The 24,417-nt window shown below is 39.8% G+C and overlaps 1 protein-coding gene across 1 annotated transcript in view; it reads right to left on the reverse strand.

Moving 5' to 3' along the window:
• The window catches only part of dntt (deoxynucleotidyltransferase, terminal), a 108,277-nt gene that overhangs the window by 22,450 nt on the left and 61,410 nt on the right, over positions 1-24,417 (reverse strand). The window contains exons 9-10 of the mRNA XM_084948849.1: positions 17,867-18,115; positions 17,439-17,522 (exon numbers count right to left, since the gene is read on the reverse strand). Of these exons, the coding sequence (XP_084804975.1) occupies positions 17,439-17,522; positions 17,867-18,115 (333 nt within the window). The remainder of the gene's footprint in view (positions 1-17,438; positions 17,523-17,866; positions 18,116-24,417) is intronic.

The raw sequence follows: 24,417 nt of genomic DNA on the forward strand, positions 1-24,417 counted from the left end.
TTTCCCTGACCTCTGTGTGGAACGACCCAATCAAATAGCCAATGTATCCTGAAATGAATGTCCATATTTGCATTGTTCACTTTTCATTAGGGTGTTATTAATTTAGTGGCTGGAGAAAGCAGGGATCTTATTCAAGGGGAAGGAGGTCAAAAGAAGACCTTTCACAATGAGAAGGTGGACAGCTGATTTTTATTCCACAGCTCTTCAAGAAATATTAGTTACAATTGATTAAGAAATCAAAACTCAGTATTTATACTCTCTATATATACACAAACCACATGTGCTTCAAATATAACAAACCAACACAGAATAAACTTGCTTCCAGTTTTGTATTACAGTTTCTCAGAAATCCTCAAATGGACTGGTCAGAAAATATCTGGAATGAAATCAGACATAAATGTAACACCTTCACATTACACTAACTGAATGCTGCCACTGTATAATTCATGGTGAATTTACCCAGATTTAACTGTCTGCATTCCACTACAGTCAAAACCTTTCACGACCGACTCAGGGACTTGCCAGAGAAAACATCAAAACTGATCAAAGTAAATCCTTGAAATGAAAAATTCTTTGAACCCTTTTTGACTGTCAGAGAAAAAATTGGAAATATGTGCTGGGCTTTTATGGCAAACATGCAAACCCCAGTCTTTGCAATGCTGAGTGGCAGCTCCCTTAAAGGAGAGCAGGGTTTTTAATCAGAATAAATGCAAGAAGACACTGAGACTTGTTGTGTGAGGCATTAACACGGTCAGAGGATCGGCAGGGAAATTTGAAGCTCTTAGTGGAAATCCTAATTACAATGCCTGGACACAGACTGGAAGCAAATGAATATCAACCAAAGATAAGAAGCCAGGCAAAGTGCAGCAATACATGGTCAAACCAAAAGCTTTTGTCTGAATTGTCTTTTAGCAACTACTAAGCATTAAAGACAATCCCAGAAATATGCTGTTTACTGCTAGAAATACCATATGGATCTGGATTTAGTAAAACATGAACAATCTGATGGTATTTGCTGTTATCTTTATTCCATCTCCATTGTTTGACTTGTATTCCATCTACAGTGCAAGGCAGGTGAAAAGGTTAGATGGTGAGGAAGAAAGTGGCATTTCAAAATTAAAGGCCGTGCAGAAAGAAGCGATTTGTTTAACAGTGAAATTTACCCTTGGTGATTTTTAATTTTCGTTTTTAGGCAGAAACAAATGATAGATGTAATTATGAAGTGTCGTGGTACCATAGAAGTGAACATATAAGGACGTCTTACCATTCTGACTCGTATGAAACATAAGTAAGTACTCGGGGACCAACAAAGTAAAAAATCTGCTCCATACTTAAATATCCCACCACCTGATATGGTAGTATCTCAGAAAAGGGCCTGGAGTACCCTGTTTTTAAAAACGATGATGACAATATCAGATCTTATGGGCATATGCTACTTTCCACTTGCTTCATTCAATTTCATCCGCAGTTGTGTGCTAGCACTGACATCAGAGGAGTGTGGTGGCCAGGTCAAACTGGCTATTATATCCCACAACTGCACTGTGATGTTATCTTACTTCTTATGACCTGAGCCACTGGATCCATCTCTCACATCCATCTTCCAAGGGCAGCCAGCCACAGAAGCAGTATTTTGCAAATGCCACCACAAGGTTCCCAAGCAACTCTTTTGCATTGTGACACTCAGACCTCTCTGGCACACACAATCCAGCAGCAGAGTCATCCTTTCTTTAGTATTAGATAGAATCTGTGAATGCTGACGCTTGCACATGCATCTGGGACTGTTGGACTTCCTTCCTTTTTGTTACCTAGTATTTAAATCTAAAACAAGAAAAAGCAAAGATACCAAAACATGATAACATCCAAGTGGTCCTTAGATTCATAATTAGAAATGCTTAATGCTAAATTCTGCACCGTTCAAACAGCCTCATAGCCAAACAACTATAAACTAATCTTTTTAGACTTGCATTTAGTTAACTCTTTTTAGGATCTCTTATTTTTTTGTAAAGTATTTTGTGATCCTTGTCTTGAAAGGTGCTATATAATTAGAATTTTACTCACTTACAGTGCCTGTATGTGCCACGTGTGAATATTCTACCATATGCACATTAGCACTATATTTAAAGCAGCTGATAGGAATGTGAGTGCTGTATGTATTTGTTTATAAATCACACTAAATAAAGATAAATACCTAAAGATGGAAAATTGTATCAAAGTTGATAACATTAATAAAGAGGTGGACATAAATTAACGCTATGGTCACACTAGTGGGAAAGTTCGGGTATCATCTGCATACATGGAAATGTATCCAGTGAAACCTGTTTCCCACATTTTAGATTTAGGTTAGAGCTTACTGGGCATGCAATTAGCTTGTCAAGGCTAGCTGTAGCAGGCAGGAGGAAGGACCCAAATGCAGGAATCAGTACACACGGGGATGAACTCAAAAAGGCAGCTTTATTTTGCTGTAAAACACTAAAATACTACCAAACAAAACCCAACTCGGAAAACTTGAAACTAAGACTAGGGAACAGGAAACTAGGAGTTACAAGGCAACATGGAGCATGGAAAAACCACACAGCAAGACACTGAACAGAGGGAACACTGAGTACAGGGACAGGAGCGACATGAGACACGACTGACTGGGAACAAGACAAACACGAGGACAGAACGAACCCACACCAAACATGGTGGCACCAGAACAAAACAGAGCAAAGAAGGACTAGAGTGATAAAACAGAAACCAAAAAACTAGTAATCATAAACCATGAAGTCACAGATTAATAATAACAAAACAAATCCAAAACACTGGGTCACTGACCCAGGACCATGAAATAGCTGATATTGTTCTATATTATATGTTAATATAATATATTTTTTCTTATTGTTTAACAGAATATATTGAAGCAAAATGATGAGCACACTATTTAAAAATTCTGTGATAACATAGTCTGTACAGCAGAGCAACTATTCAAAATTTACAAGACTCTCAGCACCGTCTGCAGTACATGCAGCACAGTATGCATCACAGCTGGCAGAGGTCAGCAAGTGTCTTAATGGTAGGTGCTAGCTTGTTTGAGAAATTCATTGCAGAAACTAATCAGTTACATGTCCATGCAGCGGTCTCTCTTTCTTTTTAAGTTTCTCTATTCACTTCCTTTAAGAACATTTATGAAAAAGTATTCCCACTGTAGCTCCATACTTGTCTTGAGTCTGTCACCACACACTGCAAAAATGCACATGTGTGCAATATTTGGGATGGTCCAATTTTCTAAATCCTATTTTCAAATCCGAATGCATCTTGTAATCTGTCATTTCCTGTCCTCATCTCCCCAGTATAGGTGGGAGCTTCTCTTGGAGCGCAAGACGAGGTTTTATGAGAGAAATCTGCAGCAGACGGCCTGTAAATACAAGATATGTTGAGACTTTTTAAATCCTGAAGTCTGATCCCTTCTTAAGAAGCCATTCCTCATCCAGCTCTCCTCTGCTGCAAGATGTCTTCATGCTGTATGTCAGTCTTTTTTTTAACTGCCTGATTTTTTGCGGGCAGTGCTGTCACATCAAAGAGCGTTTTTTGTTGGCTCCACAGATGATAATCACCCATTTACAATAAATGACTTGGTACTTTATTGCCAAATATGACGTTTCCACGTGCAGTGATGACATTTATGTCTGCATTGATGGTGTTTCCACCCACAGTGATACCTATTTCCCCCATGATGAGGACGCTTCTGGTCATTTGACATTTCTGCATTGTGTTCAAGTGACAAAGAATTTTATTGATACGTTTTAAATCAGGGTTGGTATAAAACTAATAGTTGAGTCAGATCATGATGTGTAACTGGATTGCCAGTGTTCTGCCTCCAGCACACTTTACCCAGACATAACCCTTTGCCAAAACTGAATGGGAGTTTTTCCAGAAGAATGTCTCTGAAATATCTTTTATTTCTGCTGCGTGTACATCTGGTCCTGATACTTCTTTCATTACTCTTATTCCAAGTGTGAAAAGCTTTACTGTAAAGTGTCTAGATATTTCAGAAGGCACATTCCTTTTTTCATTTTTAATTAAAAAAAGAATGCATTTCGCTTCAGAAAGCCACTTCACACTTTATTCAATTTAACAAAATTTACTGTGTTGCAGAAAAATTATAATTGAGACTGATTCAGACTGATGAAAAGGTGAAAAAAGTCAAATTTCTTATATAAAAATGTATTCAGAGCCTCACTGGTTTATAAAGGCTGTTTTAGAAGAGGCAGTTTTTTGTTCTTTGGTAAAGCTTAATTTTTACTTATGCAATAAATCTATGCAGAACCTACAACAGCGCCTAAGCAAGTGGCTGATGATTTTGCTAGGTGTGCATGCATTGGTCTGCAGTTTTAATGCCAAAACACTGGTTGGGTTTTGGTCGCACTCTTTTCATTCTCTACCAGCTGATTTGAAAAATAGTTGCAGAAGAGCAACTAGCTTGAAATGTGTAGGAGGAAACAACAGCACCAAACCGTTCAGTCACAAGCTTTCCAGGCTGTGTTGAGGTAATGTGTAGTAACACTTCTAAAGAGCTGTATTTCAGACAGGTTACAGCATAGGCTTTTAGAAGGGTTTGTGATTACAACATATCTGCAGAACAGCTTTAATACAGAAATATAAAATCCTATTTAAGTATACAAGCTTTGCACATGTGGATTTGGGCAATATATCCCATTCTTCCAGGCATGTTCTCACCAGATCTTTACATTAGTAATACTTAGAGTTCAGTTTGTGTCTCATTCAAGGTTTCATTCAAGACTTCGGAGGCTCTGTTACAGTGATTGTTGGCTTCTTTTTCACCTCCTTTATTAAATCTTTAGATAGTTTTTCAGCTTCTTCCTGATCAATGTACATAAATACTGATAATTCTAGTACCTACGGGTACTTCATCTATTGTTTTATCCAGATTGATTCACGTGTCTAGGAGGAGTTAGTGCAATTTAATCATTACAGTAAGAAATAATGAACTTAAATATAAAAGGTTTTACCTGTCAGTCCTAATCACCACTAAACGTGCTGTTCCTGCATCAAGTCAAACACAGTTATTTTTTCTTATCCTTGTAGAAGTTTTCTTACAAGGTATAAATACACATGTTGCTTGCTCTTTGATCTAACAGATCTGAGTTCTTGGATGAATAAGGGTTAAAAGTAAATGAAAGTGGTTGCAAAATAAACGACTAGCAACCCGCTCACAGCTTATAACAAAACAGACCATCCCCAAACTAGAAGTTAAATAAAGGAAAGAAGTAAAAAATGAAATCAATTTCTGTATCTGAAAATAGAACACCAAGTGTAGCAATTACTGGAATAATGTTCCTGGGATGCTCTGTTTCCACAGCAGTAATAACAAGTGACTATAAGGCAGCCTGTAATCCTCTTAGTGTGTATAAACATATTGTTTATACCTGTGTGAGACGAGGAATAAATAAACTTTTCCTCTTAGTTGCTTACCTACACTCATCCTCCTCAGCTTTTTCTTGTTCAATAAATGCTGCTATTGCTACTAGTTTTTTTTTTGTTTTTTTTTTTAACAAATATGGGCAATAAACAGGAATAGTTTAAGATATTTTTAATTGTAAAAAACTGAATTTGATTGTAATCTAAAGGTTTAATGAAAACACCAGTAAGATGAGTGTGAATGGTGCCACATTCTCAACATTATAGGTTGAGAAGGAGGACTTTATGTGTGCAAATTAGAAATTGGTTCAGAACCACATTCACCTCAGGTTTACTGTCTTTTCCTAAAGATCTTCTTTTTATTATCACTTGTCTGCATCACCAATAAGAGGTTTCTGTTTTACATCAACCTAGGGTTCAAGCTAATAGCTGAACACCAGGTACTGAACTGAACTGGAACATCTGACCTTGGGAGGAAAAAAAACATCTTGATGTGTTCTTTCAACAGCAGCTATCAGGTCTATTCATCTACCTCTGTTAATTAAAATTCATAAAAACAGACGTGCCACCAAGGTCGACAAGAAACATTTGCAAATGTGAATGGTAAGAGAACAGCTCAAATGCTTCCCTTTAGAAACGGAAAGTTTCCCAACTCTGTTCACCTGCCAGCGGGATGTTTAGAGGACAAAGACCTTCCCGCTCCTCCGCTCAATTGTCTGTCACAAAGCACGTTTGAGCATGTGTGCGTATTACACCGCGGGCCGCCCTGAGGGTCCACCATCGCTAAATTAAACCTCTACTCCCCCTCTCTCTGCTCATGAAAAGGGGCCTCCTTCCAGGCAGTTGCCTGTTCTCACTGCAAACACTGCCTGTGAGCGTCAGCCATCCGGCCAGGGGAGCTTTCAAAACCACGGCTCCCCAAACCCCAGTGCAATTGCCCTGTTATTGTCCACTCATCCACTGCTCACAGGGTGGAGGAGGTTGGGAGGGGCGGTCAAAAGAGCTGTGAGCACTCTACATCCAAGATATTGTAATTTGACGGCGAGCTTCGTATTAAATTCTGCTCTCACCCCAGTGGTGAAGGAAAGCATGTGTCAGATAACACAACCATCATGAATTTATCATCGCATTTAAACATTTCAAGAGTTAGGAGAGCCACCTGCCGAAATATTTTCATTTATGTATATAAACCACTTTAAAAAGGACTCTCCTGTGGACCTTTATACTACTGTTTGTGCTGCAATGCATGTGCAAGCCCCTTCCTTTTTTTACACATAAAAATCTATCCTTGAGGAATCCAATAATGGTACAACCAAAAAAGAAATCCATTTGAATTTTTTATGTTTCCTTCAGGTCTTTTGAAGAATGAAGGCCCTCCTGGAGGTCAAAGTTAATGCTATATTTGCAATTACATTACAGCTGCAAAGAAGTTCTTCGTGGACCCTCTTTGGAGTCAGAGCATGTGCAATATTTTTCTAATTAAAGCATTTCCTTCGTTTTTCTAATAGAATGAATTTTGACGTCAGAAATTGCCGGTGAAAATTAATATTGTATGTATGTATCCTCACAGCTCTCATCACAGAAAAAGAAATCATTTAAATTTTCATTTTTGTATTTTGTACCTTCTGAGGTTGATAGATGAAAGATAAATACACCCGAAAAGGAAACGAGTGTTGTGTAGGTGTAAGCCTTTCTTAAATGTTTAACACTGTTATTTCAGTAAAATGATCCCACTGGAGCAGAGATGTACAATATCTACTAGGCGCCGTCTTCTCGTTTTGCTTAACACTGGGTTGGTGGAGGCCTACTGTCCGCTGGAGTGTGGTGTAGAGCTGCTGGGTGTCAGGTAGAAAGAGAATATGAATGGCCCTCTCATATCAGTATCTGTGCTTCAGGACCAAAGCCAGGACATCTATGCTCCCAGCCTTTTGACCAGAACCTCATTAATCACACTCCACACATGACATAGAGTAATTACCCTCTGAGAAAGACACATTCAGATACACACACACGCTCACGCTCGCAGTACATAGCACGCTTTGAGAGCACACGCCAAAGTATGCACAAAAAGGCAGAATAAACGACAGTGAGTTTGATGTACATGAACACATTTTTAACAGGTGTACTGTGGTTTGGAGACTGCAAACACACCGCACATTCACAACACACACTTGGTAATTTTCAAGGGTAGATACTGCTACACATAGATGGGCGAGGTTTTTTTTGGAGGTGTTGGGCTGGGTCATAGATCCCTCCTGCCCAGGGAGGGAGTCAGTCTGTCTAGGCATGATGAAATCCTCCACCTGTCCTCATTCATCAAACCCACTACACATATTAATTATCACAAACCTTCAGACTTACAGCAGAGGACACACACACATTTCCCTCCCCAAACCGCTCCCTCCGACTTGCACCTCAGTTAAAATTCAACTGTGGTGGCGAGGAACTGATGCTGGGTGTAAGTGCCTGTGGCAGTACAAGTCAGCAGAGTATTTTCAGAGGACGACTAGATGTCAGTTATTGCTAGCAGGGTGTCGCAACCCAAACTTGACAGTGGAGGTGCAGTCATATCGATCACGCCGGGGTGCCAAAGATTTCCTGTGTTTTGTCCATTTCCCTTTACGCTGACCAATTACTAGAAAACCCAACTGACTTGGCAGCTTCTTTATTGGAAAAATAGGCCTTTTCCACAGTGGGGACATTTCTAAGAAAACCAGACAGCCAAGGATCTGAGACAACTTTTGACATTTTGCAGTAGGAAAACCAAAGATGTGGCACTGATCATTTCACAGTGGATTCACACCAGGAGCAACATCAATGACTTCTCATGAAAAAATAACGCCTAAAACATTACATGTGTGTAGAGAAAAGACACCTCATATGGTAAATCAGTAGGTTAATTACAAATTACAAGCACCAGTTACTCATTACTCCTTTATCTGGCTACTTCATTATTCAGATCTAAATTTAGGTTTTAGTGAGTTTAACTACACATCTTAAAAAATATCATCACTGTATCTTGTCTTGTTGCAACACTGTTGCATCAGCAAAACTTGTCCCCTGACAGACAGGCACATAAAGACCTGTAACCACAACTGCTTTTTTTGGACAGTAGGTGCACAATAGCCATAACGATACACACCCACTGCGCTGTTGTAGTGATAGCTGAATTACATTTAGGAGTTTCAGTTTGCTACTCCTGAAATTGCTCATCCAAGTTCACTGACACACCAACAAAAAAAAGACCTTCTGGTCTATAGTCGTATAGCATTCGTTAACACAATAAGCAAGTGTTAGCACCCAGTTTGATTTAGGGATTGAAACAGGGCTGCAACAACCACATACAGGTCTCATTTACTGCTACCAAGCTTCACAATGATTCATTAATCTGTAGGACACGCCCATATTTTTTTCAAATCTATTTTCAGAACAAACATTACAAACAAACCAAAGAAGCAAATTGGTACCAGAAGTATTAACAAGCATTAAAAAGCAACCCATTTCCACCAGGAAAAAGCAAAGCTAAGTAAGGGTAAATATAGGACACACACACACACACAACTTTAAATAAATGATACTGTTGCTCACTGGATAAGGAGATAAGAAGCTGTTTGCTAACACGCAGGTTCACCATATCTGCTGAAAAGGCTGTATTATGTCGGTGCATGGTGAAATATTACCAGCACTTCTTCAGAAAGCTCATGAAGGCATCTTTAATTAAAGTGCTTGCTTTCTCTGCCTTGGAAAACAAATCTCTCAAGCTGGATCCAAGAAATGTTTGTCATATGTTGACTGACACAAAAAAATAAAAATAAATAAATAAATTTGGTCTTTGTTATTTACTTTTCTTGCACAATAAAAGCAGGAATAACAACGATAAACTGATCACAACACACATGCCTTGTTATTTAGGAGACCGGCATGTTTAGAAGCTCTCTCCACTGCTCTACTGCTTATGTCACAACGAGTTACAGAAAACCACAAAAAAAAAACCCCAACATGACAACTCTGTCACTGTGTGTGAAAATGGCATCTCCCCCTCTAAAGCTGCATAATCTCGACAGTTCTTCAGATGTTGTGTGATGGAAACACCGATTAGTTCCGTCTTAGGGCTCTTTATTTCCTTGGACTGTCTGGAAACGAAGAGGGGCAAATGTTTGGAAACCTGTCAAGCTGCCAGTTCAGAGGATTAAAAATAAGGGAAAATGTAGCTTAACATCTCAATAGAGCGATGTTTCTTTTAAGAAGCAGTGAAAGTTGCTACTCAGCCCTTCTTTCCAGTGTAGTTTGGCCCCCTGTGTTATGTAAGGTCTTTTTTTAACCATGAGGAGCTCCAGCTATCAACACCTATCACCTTACATCAATAAAGCAGATAACGAATGTGTTGTTCCGTTATGTGTAATAAAACTTTGTTATGGCAAATGTTTGAACCTGGAAATATCTGTCGTGTACATGAACCCTGAATGACTGAGACAGTTGTGAAGACCTCTCCCACAGTGACTCATGGATTCCCCTTGAGCTTCGTCTTAATTGGGAAGAGATCATTAGCTTGAGCATCACCCTCTAATCTTTTTTTAAGCATTTCATAATAAGACAGAGACCAGCTTGTGTCCACTGAGAGCCACTCTGAAGCTCGCAAGATTAAAGTCCTCTAAATGACCGCCTTTGGTCCTAAGCACGGATGTCTACCCTTTTAATCAGACATCAGTCCTCATCGCTCCCCTGTTTCCTTGACACCAGTCACACTAGCGGTGCAGAACCTCTCCAAATCTGCTGGCCAATTACAAGGGACAGGAAAAAGATGAAAGCCCTATTACCGCCCTGTCCTCAGCCATACGTCGGACCAATTAACAACGTGAGTGTGGACAAAATAACACAAGGGGGAGGATGCTCTTCCTCTCCTGGTCAAGTCGAAGGTGTGAACACAGGGAACAGTCAGCGTTGTGTGAAGGCAGCAACAGGACAGACACGGGACAGTTAATTGATCTTCATTACGTTAATTATGGTGGAAAAGTGGAGCATGGAATGAAAAACGGGTCACACTGCTGTTACTGTTACTGCTAAGCTTTGTGACGACCTTGAAACTACAGTCCTGGCAAGTGGTGACACGGCTTCAGTGACAGAGTGTGTGTTTGGCCTGTTTTCACCACACTTTTAAATCCTCAGCAGGCTGATGAGTTTCCACTGCCTTGTGGTTGCATTTTGTCACCTTTCTCACATACTAGAATCTGAGCCTCTGTTTTGTGTTTAACGTACCATCTTAGCAAATCAAACTCCAAAAAGAAAAACCAGCATGCAAGGTTTTTCCAAGAATTACTGTGCGTGCGTGCGTGAGTGTGTGTGTGTGATTTCCCCCGGTCCACACCAGTGCATGGATGGCTGCACTGTCAGCAAGCCTGATTCTGCCCTTGCATTTAAATAAACACCATCTGAGTTGGCTGGATGCGTATATTATCTGTCAGGAAGCTGCCACCCAGTGATCTCGGGGACTTTGACCTCTTTCCCCGGGGAGCAGCTGACGGGACGTTGCGGTGACAGGGTGTCTTCTCTGTCGATCTGCCCGCTGATACGCCTTACACCCTTGTCCCGCTTGACTCGCGACTCAAACGACTTGCCTGTCTCCCCCATGCATTGGAAATGAGCCGCGGGTGCCTTACAGGATGCAATGAATAGTAGCGAGGATAGGATAAACACGAGCTTCGAAGACATCTGTCATGAAGATTGATGGTTCCCTAGAATTTTTGTTGTCGTCTTGTCAGTACTATAAACTTTTCCCTGCTGAATAATTGAGTCCTTCAGCTGAAGAGTCGTGTCAATCTCTTTTTTTAGGATTATGCTGAGGCACTTGTACTTTTTTTAGGAGCGTAACTCAGTCTGAGCTGTGGCTGTAAATCCGAGGTTTGTGTGAATAAATAAAGCCGCGATAGCGCATTTCCTGCTGGTAATACAACGTGCATGTGATTAGGGTTAACAGGGTTCACAGGGTTAAAGGCACAAAGTCATTTTAGGGTTGGTTTTCACTTATGTATGTATTCAAACACCCTCACTTGTTGCTGCTGGCCTGGAAAATGTAAATATAACCCAGCTGTCTGTCACCACTGCCTACCTGCGATCTCATCAAACGTTGTCACAGCCAATTTTCACATGTGGAAAATGACTTCTCTGCGTGCGTGAAACAAACCCTATAATATATCTCACATGCCATGATGGAAGTGGATTCTGTCACAGGTTACTAATTATGACAGCCCATCTTATCATCTCGCTTTTACCACCACCACATGAGACATTCAGCTTACAAGATGAAGCACACCTACTGTCCTCTTCTGTTCTTCCTAAAAGCCAATTAGGTACAAAGTTACAACAAAGAAAAGTTGTTCCTAAGCAAATTTTAATTAGATCTACCACTGTAGGCAAGAAAAGAGTTAATTGGTTGTTAAATTGCATAGGTTATGCTGTGAATAAGCTTTCCCTCTGCACCGTGCACCTACATACGACTGTGCCAAACATAATGCTGTTTATTTAATTTGGAAATGTGTAAATGAACCCTGAGCTCCCAAATGCAATTACCTTTACTTTAACAAGGTTTTTGCTTCTGTATACTGAAACATTAAGATATATTTTTGCTCACTCAACTTGCTCTGATGAACTCGAATATGCACTGCGTTCATTTGTTTATGCGTGTGTGATGGAGATGGAGCGCAGTGCTGCATCTAGCCCTGCCAAACTCTGCCCACCTCCCACGAAGCACAGTGCTATAATTAAAAATTGTTGTTCTCGCTCTTGTTCTAACTTTCTTCTTGCTCAGAGAGGAAAACTCGTGTTACAGTAAATAACTTTGAGCTTTCTTCGCTGTAGCTGTTCAACACAACAGCTATAATCCACACTGATCACCATCCAAATAAAAATCGTTGACCAGTGAAGTGAGCAACAGTGTAACATCGTCTCATTACAATACAGTGTTCTGCTCCGTAAGCTTGGGTGTTGCTGTTTGTGTAGATGATACTTTTGATCACTTTGACTTTTTTATTTTAAAGTGCTTCCAAATGGAAGTTTAGATTAAACCATGGTTGTGTGCACAAATTGCACAAATTGCATTACATGTATTTCCACCCAAGCACATCAAGTCTTCAGACAAAGCACATCTTTGTTGGTGTTAGCAAACAGGATCAAGAAGTACTCTTTACACCAGCACAGCAGCAGACCCTTGAAACAAAAAAGCGGGCACAACACAGCAAAGACCCATTACAGGCAAATAAATCAAATTCGGCTTATGGTAAAATAATGTTGAAGCTATGGCGTACCGATGAGGTAATTTCCCTTTTCTTCAATTTTATGTGTCGACAATTACAGTTAATATGATAGCCAATATATAAACGACTTCCAAAGCAGCTTGACTGATGTTCACAATATAAAAATGTAAGAAAAAAAGCAGAATGAAATGATTTGTGAATTTCATAGAGCCATATTTTGTTCACAATAGAACACGGAAAACAACTGAGAAAATGTAGCATTTTGAATTTGATGGCAGCAACACATCTCCTGGAATCTGGGACAACAAAAGGCTGAAATGTAAGTGGTGCTAAAAACAACAGCAAGAGGAATGTTTTGTAACTAGTTAGGCTAACTGCCAGCAGGTGAGTAACATGATTGGGGGCATAAGGAGCATCTTGGAGAGGCAGAGAAGTTCACCAAGTTCACCAAAAAAAAAAGGTGTCATCGAAAGATTCAAACATTGGGAAGAAATCTTTGTGTGCAAGGGACAAGGTTAAATATCAATATCGAATGCCCACAGTTCTTAAAACATTAATAATTAAAGCTTAAAAAACAGACAAGATTTTAATGTCATCGAAGTTCTGTTGTTGCAATCACTGCACAGGCTCAGCAAAACTTACAGAACACAGTTTGCTTTGCTATCCACACATAGAAATGCAAATGAAGAAGCCATATATGAACAAACGTCTTGGTGCTGCATCAGTTCCTATGGAAGCTTGTAAATCTGAAAAGGCACAACAGCATGGCTCTGTTGTGGAAGAGTACAAGTGCCAAACATTCTGCCTGCAATCCAGACCTTTCACCAACTCAAAACATTTGGTACACCATAAAACATGGTAGCAACTCAGTACACTTAGACATAGTCCAAACCACCTGTTGAAGTTCAAACCGAGCACTGAAGTAGATGTGCTTTAAACAAGTGCCACTCCTGTCAGCTAACAGGAAACTGAGGCTGCTGTTCAAGTGAGCTCACCAAAATTGGACAATAGAAGACTGGGAAAATATTGCCTGGTGAGTCACAATTTCTACTGTGATGTTCAGATGGTATGCTTAGAATCTGGCATAAACAACATGAAAGAATGGATCCATGTTGCCGTGTATGAACCACTCAGGTAGGTGGTGTAATGATGGGGAATATTTTCTCCTGGCACATTTTGTTCCCTTCAGTACCAGCTGAGTGTCATTTAAATGAAACAGCCTGTCTGTTGCTGGCCAGGCTCATCCCTTTATGACCAATGTCCACCAATTTTCTGATGTCACAAAGCTCAAATCATATTAAAGCTACAATTCTGCCTGGTCAAAGTTCAATTCATCTAAAACTGGTTTCTTGAACATGACAATGAGTTGTATTCAAATGGCCACCGCAGCAACTAGTTACATCAACTTGCTGAATCTATGCCACGAAGAACTGAGGCAGCTCTTAAGGCAAAAGAGGGTCCAGTCCAGTACTAGCAAGACGTACGTAATGAATTTTCCTGTGAGCATATGCGTTTGCATATATAAATGAATCATGCAAACTGATTTTCTAAGTAGATAATTGATACCAAAAAAGCTTATTTCACTTTGTGTAATGATATGGCTGTGATGGTTATTGCTAGAACTGTTAACTTAGCTGGAATGCTAAGGGGAGACGTTAGCAGAACAAGGCATAACTATTGCAGGCAGTCGACCAGCATTTTGAGTTTCTTATGTTTTGGTTTATTTTTGCATTATGGATTAGCTCTTATTCTCTGGTGATACAGTTTTGATTATAATTATATTCTGATTCTTTAGCTATCTGATGATGATGATGATGATGATTATTATTATTATTATTATTTCTGGTTTAGGTTTTGTTATCTTGCCCTCATGTTTAGTTAGGGTGCCTGTGCTCCCACTTCTCTGTGTTCCCTCCGTCTGTCTATGGTGTCACACTGTCTGCTTGTGAATCTGTCTGTTTAGTTCAGTGTCTTGCCTGGTTCTGTGTCTGTGAGTTTCCTGTTTTATTCTGAAGGTCTTTGTCTCATGTGAGTGTGTTCAGTTTACGTTTCCCCTGTCCCGTCAGCTTTGATTTCCCCCAGGTGTGTTCCCCTCCTGTTGCTCATCCCTTGATTGCTGCTATGTGTATTTAGTGTCTGTGTCTTCCCCTACTCGGTGTCGTGTCATTAACGTCTGTTCATCCTCTTACCCTCAACTAGCTGTGTGTTCTGCTTCCATGTTTCTAGTGTTTAGTCTCCTGCTCCAGTTTAGTATTTCTTTTCCAGTGTTTCAGTCCTTGGTTCCTCTGTTCAGACTTTTGTTTGTCTTTTGGTGAGTTTAGTTAGTATGAGGTTTTTCCCAGCAATAAAGCTGCGCTTTAAGTTTCACTTCCGTGTCTGATTTCTGCATTTTGGGTCCACCACTCCTGCTTGTCTGCCTGCCACACAGCGATTCATGACAAATAGTCGCGCAACACATGATATGTACAAGGCACGCACACAAGCAAAGTTCATTTTTTCAGCAGTTTCCAGTGTTTTGAGATTGTTTCACTAAGACATCTATTACATACATAAATACTTACATAAATATTTTTTTTATAGAATACACTTTGTATGTGCACATGACACAGTTATAGCAACTTAATTATCATGTTGTTTACTCGAGTCTTAAAGGAAATAATGTTTTACATTTGTCTTTTGCACAGATTTCAGGTTTAGACAGCAAATTTGTTTTTAATCAGGCAGCCCTTCTCTGAATGAGTTTTTATCAGAGAATGCCTGCCCCAGCCTCCACAGCCTCCATCATTTCACCCTAATGAAAACACAATTTTCCTTCTTTAGTTCTTTGGTCCTTCTTTAGTTTGGCCTATATTTATATATTAGTGCATTGTTAGAAGATCAACCAACCTTGTTTTGTGTGGGTTTTTTTATTTGTTTCAATTGAATCATGCAAATTTGAGACTGATTCCTTTGCCTCTTCAAAGACAATACTTAATGTTAGTTCATAAAACCTGTGCACAGTGCTTTGTGAGACAAAAAAGACAGAAAAAAAACTTCCTTTTAACAGAGAGAAACCTCAGAGGGAACCTGGCTCAGGGAGGATAGCCATCTGTGTCAAACTGCTGCAGTGAGAGAAAAGCAAGGAAAAGAAAAGAATAAGATACAATTTAACACTGGCTTCCAGGTTAGTAATTAAGTCTACTCACTGCAGTATTAATTTGGTTGAGACATCTCTTTGCAAACAACTTACAGACAAGCTGTTTGTGGTTGTCTTCTAATTAAATTTGCAATTCATCATGGATATTGTGGGCAATGTCAAAAACACCCTGAGATTTTTTGTATGCAGAATATTAGTACATAATTATTCTTTTTAAAAAGACATTTAAACTGAGATGAGTTAGAACAAAGAACAGAAACACTGCACGTGAATTTGTTTCATCTTCAACACTGGTTACGCAAATTAAGCAGTTATGATACAACTAATGCTAAGAGTTGGTAACCGGTAGATTGAATAGTGCACTTTAGGGTGTCCGGTACATTGCATAGTAACATGCTTAGAGGTTAGAGACGTTTGACTGAACTCATTTGTTTGACAGTGTTATATTTAAATTGCTGTCTGTTTTAGAAAATCTTGTATGCACAATTAAAACTATCGTATTTCAAGTGTGGTCTGCATGACTTTAACTTTTATCTGTGATCAGACCTGACACCTCTTTATGGGCTGTCTTGATTATAAGAAATAATTCAATTGAAATTTTAATTTCTCTGCCGATGTCCTCCATGGTGACCATTCTTTACAAAGATTTTGAAATGCAAGGGAATGACACACAAATCTCTTGACCTTTGATTTCTGAGTTTAAGACTTGGTAATGGTAAATGGCCTGTATTTGTATAGCGCTTTTCTAGTCCCTGAGGACCCCAAAGCGCTTTACACAACCAGTCATCCACCCATTCACACACACATTCACACACTGGTGATGGCAAGCTACATTGTAGCCACAGCCACCCTGGGGCGCACTGACAGAGGCGACAGAGGTGGTAGTTATTTTCTGGGACAGTTAAATGTTAATTTTTCACAGAAATGAATTTAAGACTTTTGAAATTTGCAAGAGACAATATCCAGGACTAAAAATGTCTAACTTACTTTCTACTGTTTTCTAATTATATGACTTGTAGCTTACACAGGATGGGTTTCAGTCATGTCTACATCACATACTGTCACAAATACTGACACTGCTCTTTGTTTATGCTTTAGATAAATGATTTACAGACACTGCCTTATGGTAAAATGCCACTTACCTGCAGGTGACAGAAAAAAGACGCATGCATTATATCACATTCAAAACGGTCGGTGCAAAAAGTTGAAAAGACCTGCATTTCCCCCTCATTTCAGAAATGTTCTGTGAAAACTCAACATCTGTAGTATCGCATGTAAAAGATAAGTTGCTGAAGAAGTGGACGCCTTCTCACAGGGGATCAACAGCAAAATAAGCTGACTGTCAATGAGTCATAAAGCTAAATATTGTACATATGTGAATTAACTACTCCAACCCATTATTGACATTAAAAGTAAAGTGCAGTTAGAATTTCTTATTTTTACAGTTATTTACCAAATATTTTTTTAAATGAATGAATAAATATAAATCACTAATAGAATGAATATAAATGCAAAGCACTTCATGAAAATCTACTAGGTTTACATTGATCATGCAGTTGAATCATACGTTTATCATAAATATGCCCAAATTTAAAATTATCACCTAAAAATGAAATGTTTTAATTTAAATGTACCTTAGTTTTGTCATACAAAGCGTGATTGTCCAACAGCATTCGCTGCTCCATTCGAGCAAACCTCCTCAGGTCTCTCTCAAACTGCTGTGAAAGGAAGAATCGATAGTCTGAAATTAAATACCTATTTTCCTTGTCAGCCATATGACTTTAAAAGGAAACAGCGATGTCTAAATGCATTTTGTATTCCTGGAGGACTTCTATGCCTTTTCATTATTGTTATTAGCAAGATGGTTTTAGGATATGAGACTTTGCTGATATGAAATCATATTTTCATCATGTACACTTGGCCTTAGATACCAAATTGTGGTTTCAAATTGTGGTTCAAGCACTTCTAAGATGTACTGAATAACTACTAGTACATTTCTTTCTACTCACACCTTCTTCCTGCAGCTACCTAACTTTCATTCATTCTCTATAATCCTTCTTACCCTGGAGCCGCTCCAGCCAAGAAGAGCAAAGGCGTAGCGATCCACAGGTGGAGATACCAAGTCCACGCGTACAGCCCTCCAGCCTCTCCTGTCTTCCTCAGCAGTTTGGAGACCTCCCTCTACTTGGCTGTCCTCCAGACGCAGGATCAGGAAACACTTTGCAAAGTGGTCCATGGCCTCAAACCTGTGGCTGGGAAGCTTCGACTCATCAAAAGTAGAGGCCTGGTATTCACAGTAGAGAAGAATGCCCTGTAGAAAATAAAATGAGGATGTGTTCACCAGTCTTTTCCATCTGCTTCTCAAAGATACAAAACAGTTTATAAAATGTCATCTGTAATATCTTAATATGTTGACCCGGGCTTCAGAGCAACCAACACGTGCAGGCGATGTCTAAGATGCATCGCTTGCACATGTTGCAGGCTCACTAAAATAAAATAATAAAGTATTATTCTAAATAATCTGATGGTTAGATGTGCAGGATAATTCTGGTTTATTTCATACAGAAATCTTAATCTAGAAATATTTTGCATAAAATAATATTAGCATGACCTATAGAACCACAATGGCCACATTAAATGAACATTCACGGAAGTGAAAGAAACCGAACTATTAAAAACTCTAAGACTGACATAAGAATGTAACATTTGTAGTATTTTGTCCCCTTAGTCCTAATACAAAGCCACATTCTTGTCAACCAGAATAATGTCTTGTCAGCGTTCCAGTAATTAAGACGCACGGACATAAAAGCCTCCATTATTATGTGTCCGCTGACTGGCACGAGCTATCGAATTTTGTAATTTGTATTTTAAAAAGACTCAATTACTAGAATCCTGTTCAGTGTTTAAACCTGGATCAAAAAGCACAATTAGAGTGAAATGCTTCAGTTCACGGTGAAATGTTTTTTTCTTAATAACCAACAGATTTTTTTTCCCCGTGCAAACTTCTCTGTTAATGTAGATAAACTGGAGAGTTTTCGAATATCTTTGCCAAAAAACGGTTCAATTTGTGTTGATATAATTTGGTAAAATATTTAATTGGAAGATTTTGCTGAATATTCTCAGTGTAGCATTGACAGCAGTAATCGCATCCCTGTCTTACCAAGAATTGAGTCTTTAAGCATACTGCAGCTATGAAGAGAGCCAGGTTTCATTCCCAACTCTTCAAATAAAGATATCAGATCGGGAATTTGATGTGACATTTTCCTCATTCGGTATTATTTAGCTTAAAGAGTTCCATATTGTGCATTGACCAAACTTTATTTTTTTCAATGCTTTACCGCCACCATATTTCTGATATTATCAAAATGGTTCAGCACAGGGTGAGTGAAGTAGTTCTCTCTGAAATCTGAATGAAATTCTAACAAAAAGTATTGCTTTACATGAACGACTTGCTTCAGAACCTGATTCTTCATAAAAGGCTGCTTAGACACAGGCCTGGGGGTATTGAAAAGACTGAGTCATGGTAATGTCTCTTTAAGCAGTGCTGGATTTTTGATCTTCTTAAAATAGTGAGCTGAGGAATGAGTACTTTTTTTGACATGACAAATTGCTGCATGCTCACACTTGATGTAAATTTCACACACAAGTGTTGAAGAATATAGATGATAGCCATGTGAAACTGATGGCCAGAGAATAAGAGTTAATATTCAAAATGACTGAAGGGTCATTCACAAGAATTATTAGTAGTGAAACTTGCACACAATGATCACCTAATGGGTCTTCACCTAAACTGTGATCAATGTCAGGGTCGCATTTGTCATTTTAAGGGAAGTAACCTATGAACTCCTGATTTGTTAAGTGTCTGTTGGACAGGCTAAACATTTCTGTGCAGACCGGATTATTAAAAATTGTATGGCCCATAAATTTAGCAAAAATATATATGGTCCCCATAGAAGGAAGGACGAATCGTAATGACTTTGGTGAGCTCTCCTGAACCATCACATCCATTAATACAATTTTCTTCCTCAAGCCAAGATGGGGAAACAAAAAATACATAAGAAGCAAGAATCATCCCGCTGACGTTTACAGAACCACATGAAAAGGCATGCAAAACACTTAAAATTTCCTGACATGACACATTATGTTCTTAAAGTGGTACACCTTTGTGTTTCATGTTTCACAGTTTATTGCCAGCAATGTAAAGATTTAAAATTGCCCCATCAGATTAGCTTACGTTCACATCAAGACAGCAGTGATTGAAAGAAAAATAATTCTTACCTGGAACTTAAATCAGAGATAATAATTGAATGTTAAGCATTAACCCACATAGCAAAATTGGTATGGCCCAGATCTGGCCCACACAATGTGCTTACACATGGCCCACATACCGCAAAGAATGATGACCCTTTGGTGGCCCAGATCTGGTTTGCCAGAGGTGGCCCACACATGGGCCAGCACAAGGCCAGTTGCAGACACACTGGTGGTTCTGTGCTGGCCCATGTGTAACCTCTGGCAAACCAGATCTGGGCCACCAAAGGACCGTCATTCTTTGCGGGATGTGGGCCATGTGTAAGTTGTGTGCAGCCACGGGCCAGTTGCAGACACACTGCTGGCCCAGAGCAGTTTCAGCTCTGGCCCCAGATGTCAGCCTAATGTGTACCTTAATCAAGCCATGTAATAACAACATGTGCCAGAACATAATAGTGCAAAAGTAACATGAGGAAACTCTGTTCAGACAGTGAATGGACTGATTCCTATATAGCACTTTTCTAGTCTCATGGATTATTCATCATTATTAAGTGCTCTACACAACATGCCACAGTCACCCAATCACACACTTTCTCTAACTTGAGTGCTTCCTAACTACATTCATACACATTCACATTCTTGAGCTGTAGACGGGAGGAGCCAGGGATTGAACCACTCATAAGCTACAGCCACCCAGTGCTAAACATGAGTAAACCTTCACTAGGTTTTGGATAAAGTGTACACTCACAAACCTGTCAAACCTGCATTTGAAAGTTGGCTACCATAGCAGTATAGTATTGCAACATGGCATTTGGGTCTTCTAACTAAAATAAAAATAGGAACATAAATAGTGCCATCATTGCCAGACCTGACCCACATTTGGTTGACATACACTCTGCCATGACACCAGTCAGTCAGCTTGATGCCGGATCTGGGCCAGATCTGTTTTCTATGAGCCTGGGCCACATAAAACAAACCACAGTCGGGCCAGATGTGGCATGCCATCACATGAACAGCGCCATCTATGCCAGGCCTGGCCCATATCTGGATGACATACCACTTACATTGCCAGAAGTCAGCCAGCAGGACCGGTTTGACACCAGATCCGGGCCAGACCTGGGAAATATGTGGGAAATATGTCTGTTTTAAATAATCTAATAGACCGGACTGAAATGACAATTTAAAACCAATTTGGTAAAGGGTGTGAAGTACAGTGATTCTATGGTTTTGAGCAAACAAATTTAAGGTTTTAATGGACAGAATGCCATGAACATTGGTATAGTCATTCACAATTTCCTTAAATTAAATGTAAATGCCTCTGAGATTTTCTGACTTCTGATGCCAGCGTGATGAGTTAGAAGTTACGTGTAATTTCCGTTCAGAAACTGTAAAAGGATTCACATCAGTGCGATCTTTACACCCACTAAAGTTCGCCATTTATTGTGATGGTGTTAGCAACATTATCATGTAGTGTCAAATGATGTGCTGAGGCATAGTCTCACAGGCATAGTCTCACAGACCAAGTCAAATAGCAGCCAAAGGACACATTTGGCCCCAAAAACAGAATTCATTGGTTCAGTGGTTACAATTTGATGGATTACCCTTTTCATACATCTTCTGTGGATTTAAAATATACTCATAATACTGGAACATTTAAAAATGAATAACTAATTTCCATTACAAACATTACATTAAGTAGTGGCAGTTTAGCACAAATAAATGGCATAACTGGGAAAACCTCACAAATCCTGAAAACCTGAGGTGCCCATCTACACTAGTTCTTGTCCGTCAGTTCTCTAAGTACCTTCTAAGTGTCCTACTTAGGGAAAAGTTCATTCAAGGCACATTCTTGATGCATTGGGATGCTAGCATCACATGTTGATTGTCTGTTTTTGTTGTTGATCTGAATAGTTGCATATCAAATGTTTAAAAATATCAAAAGGAAAAGAAACAGAACTCTAAATCTGTATAATCTGATGTTAGACGAAATCCTGAGAAATTGGTTGTCATTGTTAAAAGAAATAAAAAACTGCATCATCACCAAGCCTGTAAAGCTTCTTCTTTCAGTCTTTTGTTCCTGCTTTTAAATATTTACATTGATTTATTCAAATTTATACTGTACAATCAAAAAAAAGCACTGACTTTGAGTTGTGGTAATCCATCAGGTTAAAACTCATAAAATAATTAGAGAATGAAATATGTCTACTGGTTAAACTGAGAGTCTTAGTATGAAAGTCTCAACTGTTTCAATAAAGCTCTAAAAAGTAGCTCTAGAAGGTAACAGTGGTCGTGAATGTGCACACAGGCTTTCATCAGTAAAGCTATGAATACCAGGGAACAAACTCGGGCCAGTGTGTGAGCATGTTTTCAGACTTGTCATGGGCCTAGAGAGTGCTAAAAAAGGGGGGATGGATGAGTGTAAGACCCAATAGAGAAACAAGCTTTCAGTCAGCAATAGTAGATGGCTGGAGCCCATTCTCTGGTAAATGGCTCCACTCCTTAGATAATGAAAATCTCTGCCAAGTAAGATGTCAGTGCGTTGAAGAGAGAGGATCACTGATGAGAAACAAAGCCATAAGAGTAGAGGAGAGTGAAATGGAGTGAGTGCAAGAGGGTTGGAGAAAAACGAGTAGATAGGGGAAAGAAAGAGAGGTAAAAGACAGATAGTCCATGAATTGATTTCCCGGGACCTTGCCCTGGCCGATTTCGCTTCTCCCTGGGTGTAGCAGTGTTAAGGCGATTAAGATTACAAATTGTCAATTTAATTCCAGCACCCAGAGTAATTGTTGGGATACTACTCTCCTCTCACTGGCCATAAATTTGCTTCACTCTCCTTAAAGAGCAATAATTGGGGAATAGAGTGCAGTGAGCAGCCACTCTGCCTGTCCAACTGATGACTGAGGTTAATCACGAAACATTAAACACCTTGTCAGCATAGCCCAGATAGCCGTTACTAAACAATCCTGCCTGACCGCCGAACGGCACGAGTTATCAGATGAGGACAGCTCTCCAACCGGGGGCCACCGAGATGGAGGGCGCTGAGGTACCTTAGGTGGTGACACACCAGGGAGCAGATCTCAAAGAAATCACCCTTTTTCTCTAATTATCTTTAGGAGTGAGCTCATGTGTTGTGCAACTGCAGGCAAAAGAAATCTACGATGTCACCCGCTGCTGCACCCCTGGACCGCTCTCCCTGTGCAATTACAGATAACCGTTCGCCTTCTAATAAAAGGCACGGACAGGAAAGTTCCCTTTCCATTTAGTAATAGCTTAGCTACAGGCAGTGACAGTTCTCACTTGGATAATGAGGGCAGAATGACAGCATAAAAGCACTTAAATACTGACTAATCTGAAATTAAAATCCCCCTGAGCCACACACTTGAGACGAGCTGTGGGAGAACGTCTGCAGCGCATCTGATTCAGGAGGCCGCAAATGTAGGTCACTGATTCCGACCCCTCCTGAAAAAAGAATTTTTTTTCTCCAGCCCTGAATCACACTGATGCCTTCAGAGAAAGCATTAATGAGCTATGGTGACAGTTGCACAGACCATTAAGTACCTGAATGCGGATGCCCTTCGCCGGATGAGGTTTGCGGCCCTGCTGCCTACACACATGCAGTACAGTACAGCGGCGCTGATTTCTCTCACTCTCTCCCTTTTCAGCCTGACACGCAGACACACACAAATCCAACATAAAAACAGGATGTCATGAAGTTCCCCGTCTCAGCATCGCCGGGGGCTGTTTAGCCCAATAGCGCTCTGTAATCATCTCCTACACAGCAGGTACTGTCAGCGAGCATCTGAGAGTAAGCTTATTCCACCAGAACTGTTTACAGAGGGAATTACAGAGGAGGACAGCAGGGAGATAATCTTTTCCCTGAAAGCTTTTGCCTCTGAGCACTGGGTGGAGGGGGGTTCAAGTGAACATGACTTTTGAAATTGTGATCAGAAGGTTGAGTGTTTTTCTTATTTGATTATTTACACCAGGTATTTTCTTGAGAGTGTGATGAGTGGATGCAGAAGCCACCTGCATCCAGAAGACAGCAGCATCCTTATCGGGCACACTCTGATCTCATCTTGCATTCTTTCTGACTCGCAAAAAAGAGACATCAAAACCTGCCTTCAAGTTGCAGATTAGCGTGTTAGCCAGGACCATCTGAAATGCACTTTGACTTTGATACAGGGCCTCGCCAGAATGAAAGAAACTGATTTGTGAAATGAAAGCAAAGCGGTTTGTTCATCTGTCCGCATGTGCGTCCTCTCAGTGTCAGTCGGAGGAGCCATTACTGCTCCAATTTTATTTAGATCTCAAAGTGACTAAGCCTCCGTGACTGCCGAATAACCTCGGCCGTATGGGCAGCTCTGT

Source organism: Perissodus microlepis, chromosome 13, assembly GCF_051167445.1.
Source record: "Perissodus microlepis isolate ML-2025 ecotype Zambia chromosome 13, ASM5116744v1, whole genome shotgun sequence".
NCBI lineage: Eukaryota > Metazoa > Chordata > Actinopteri > Cichliformes > Cichlidae > Perissodus > Perissodus microlepis.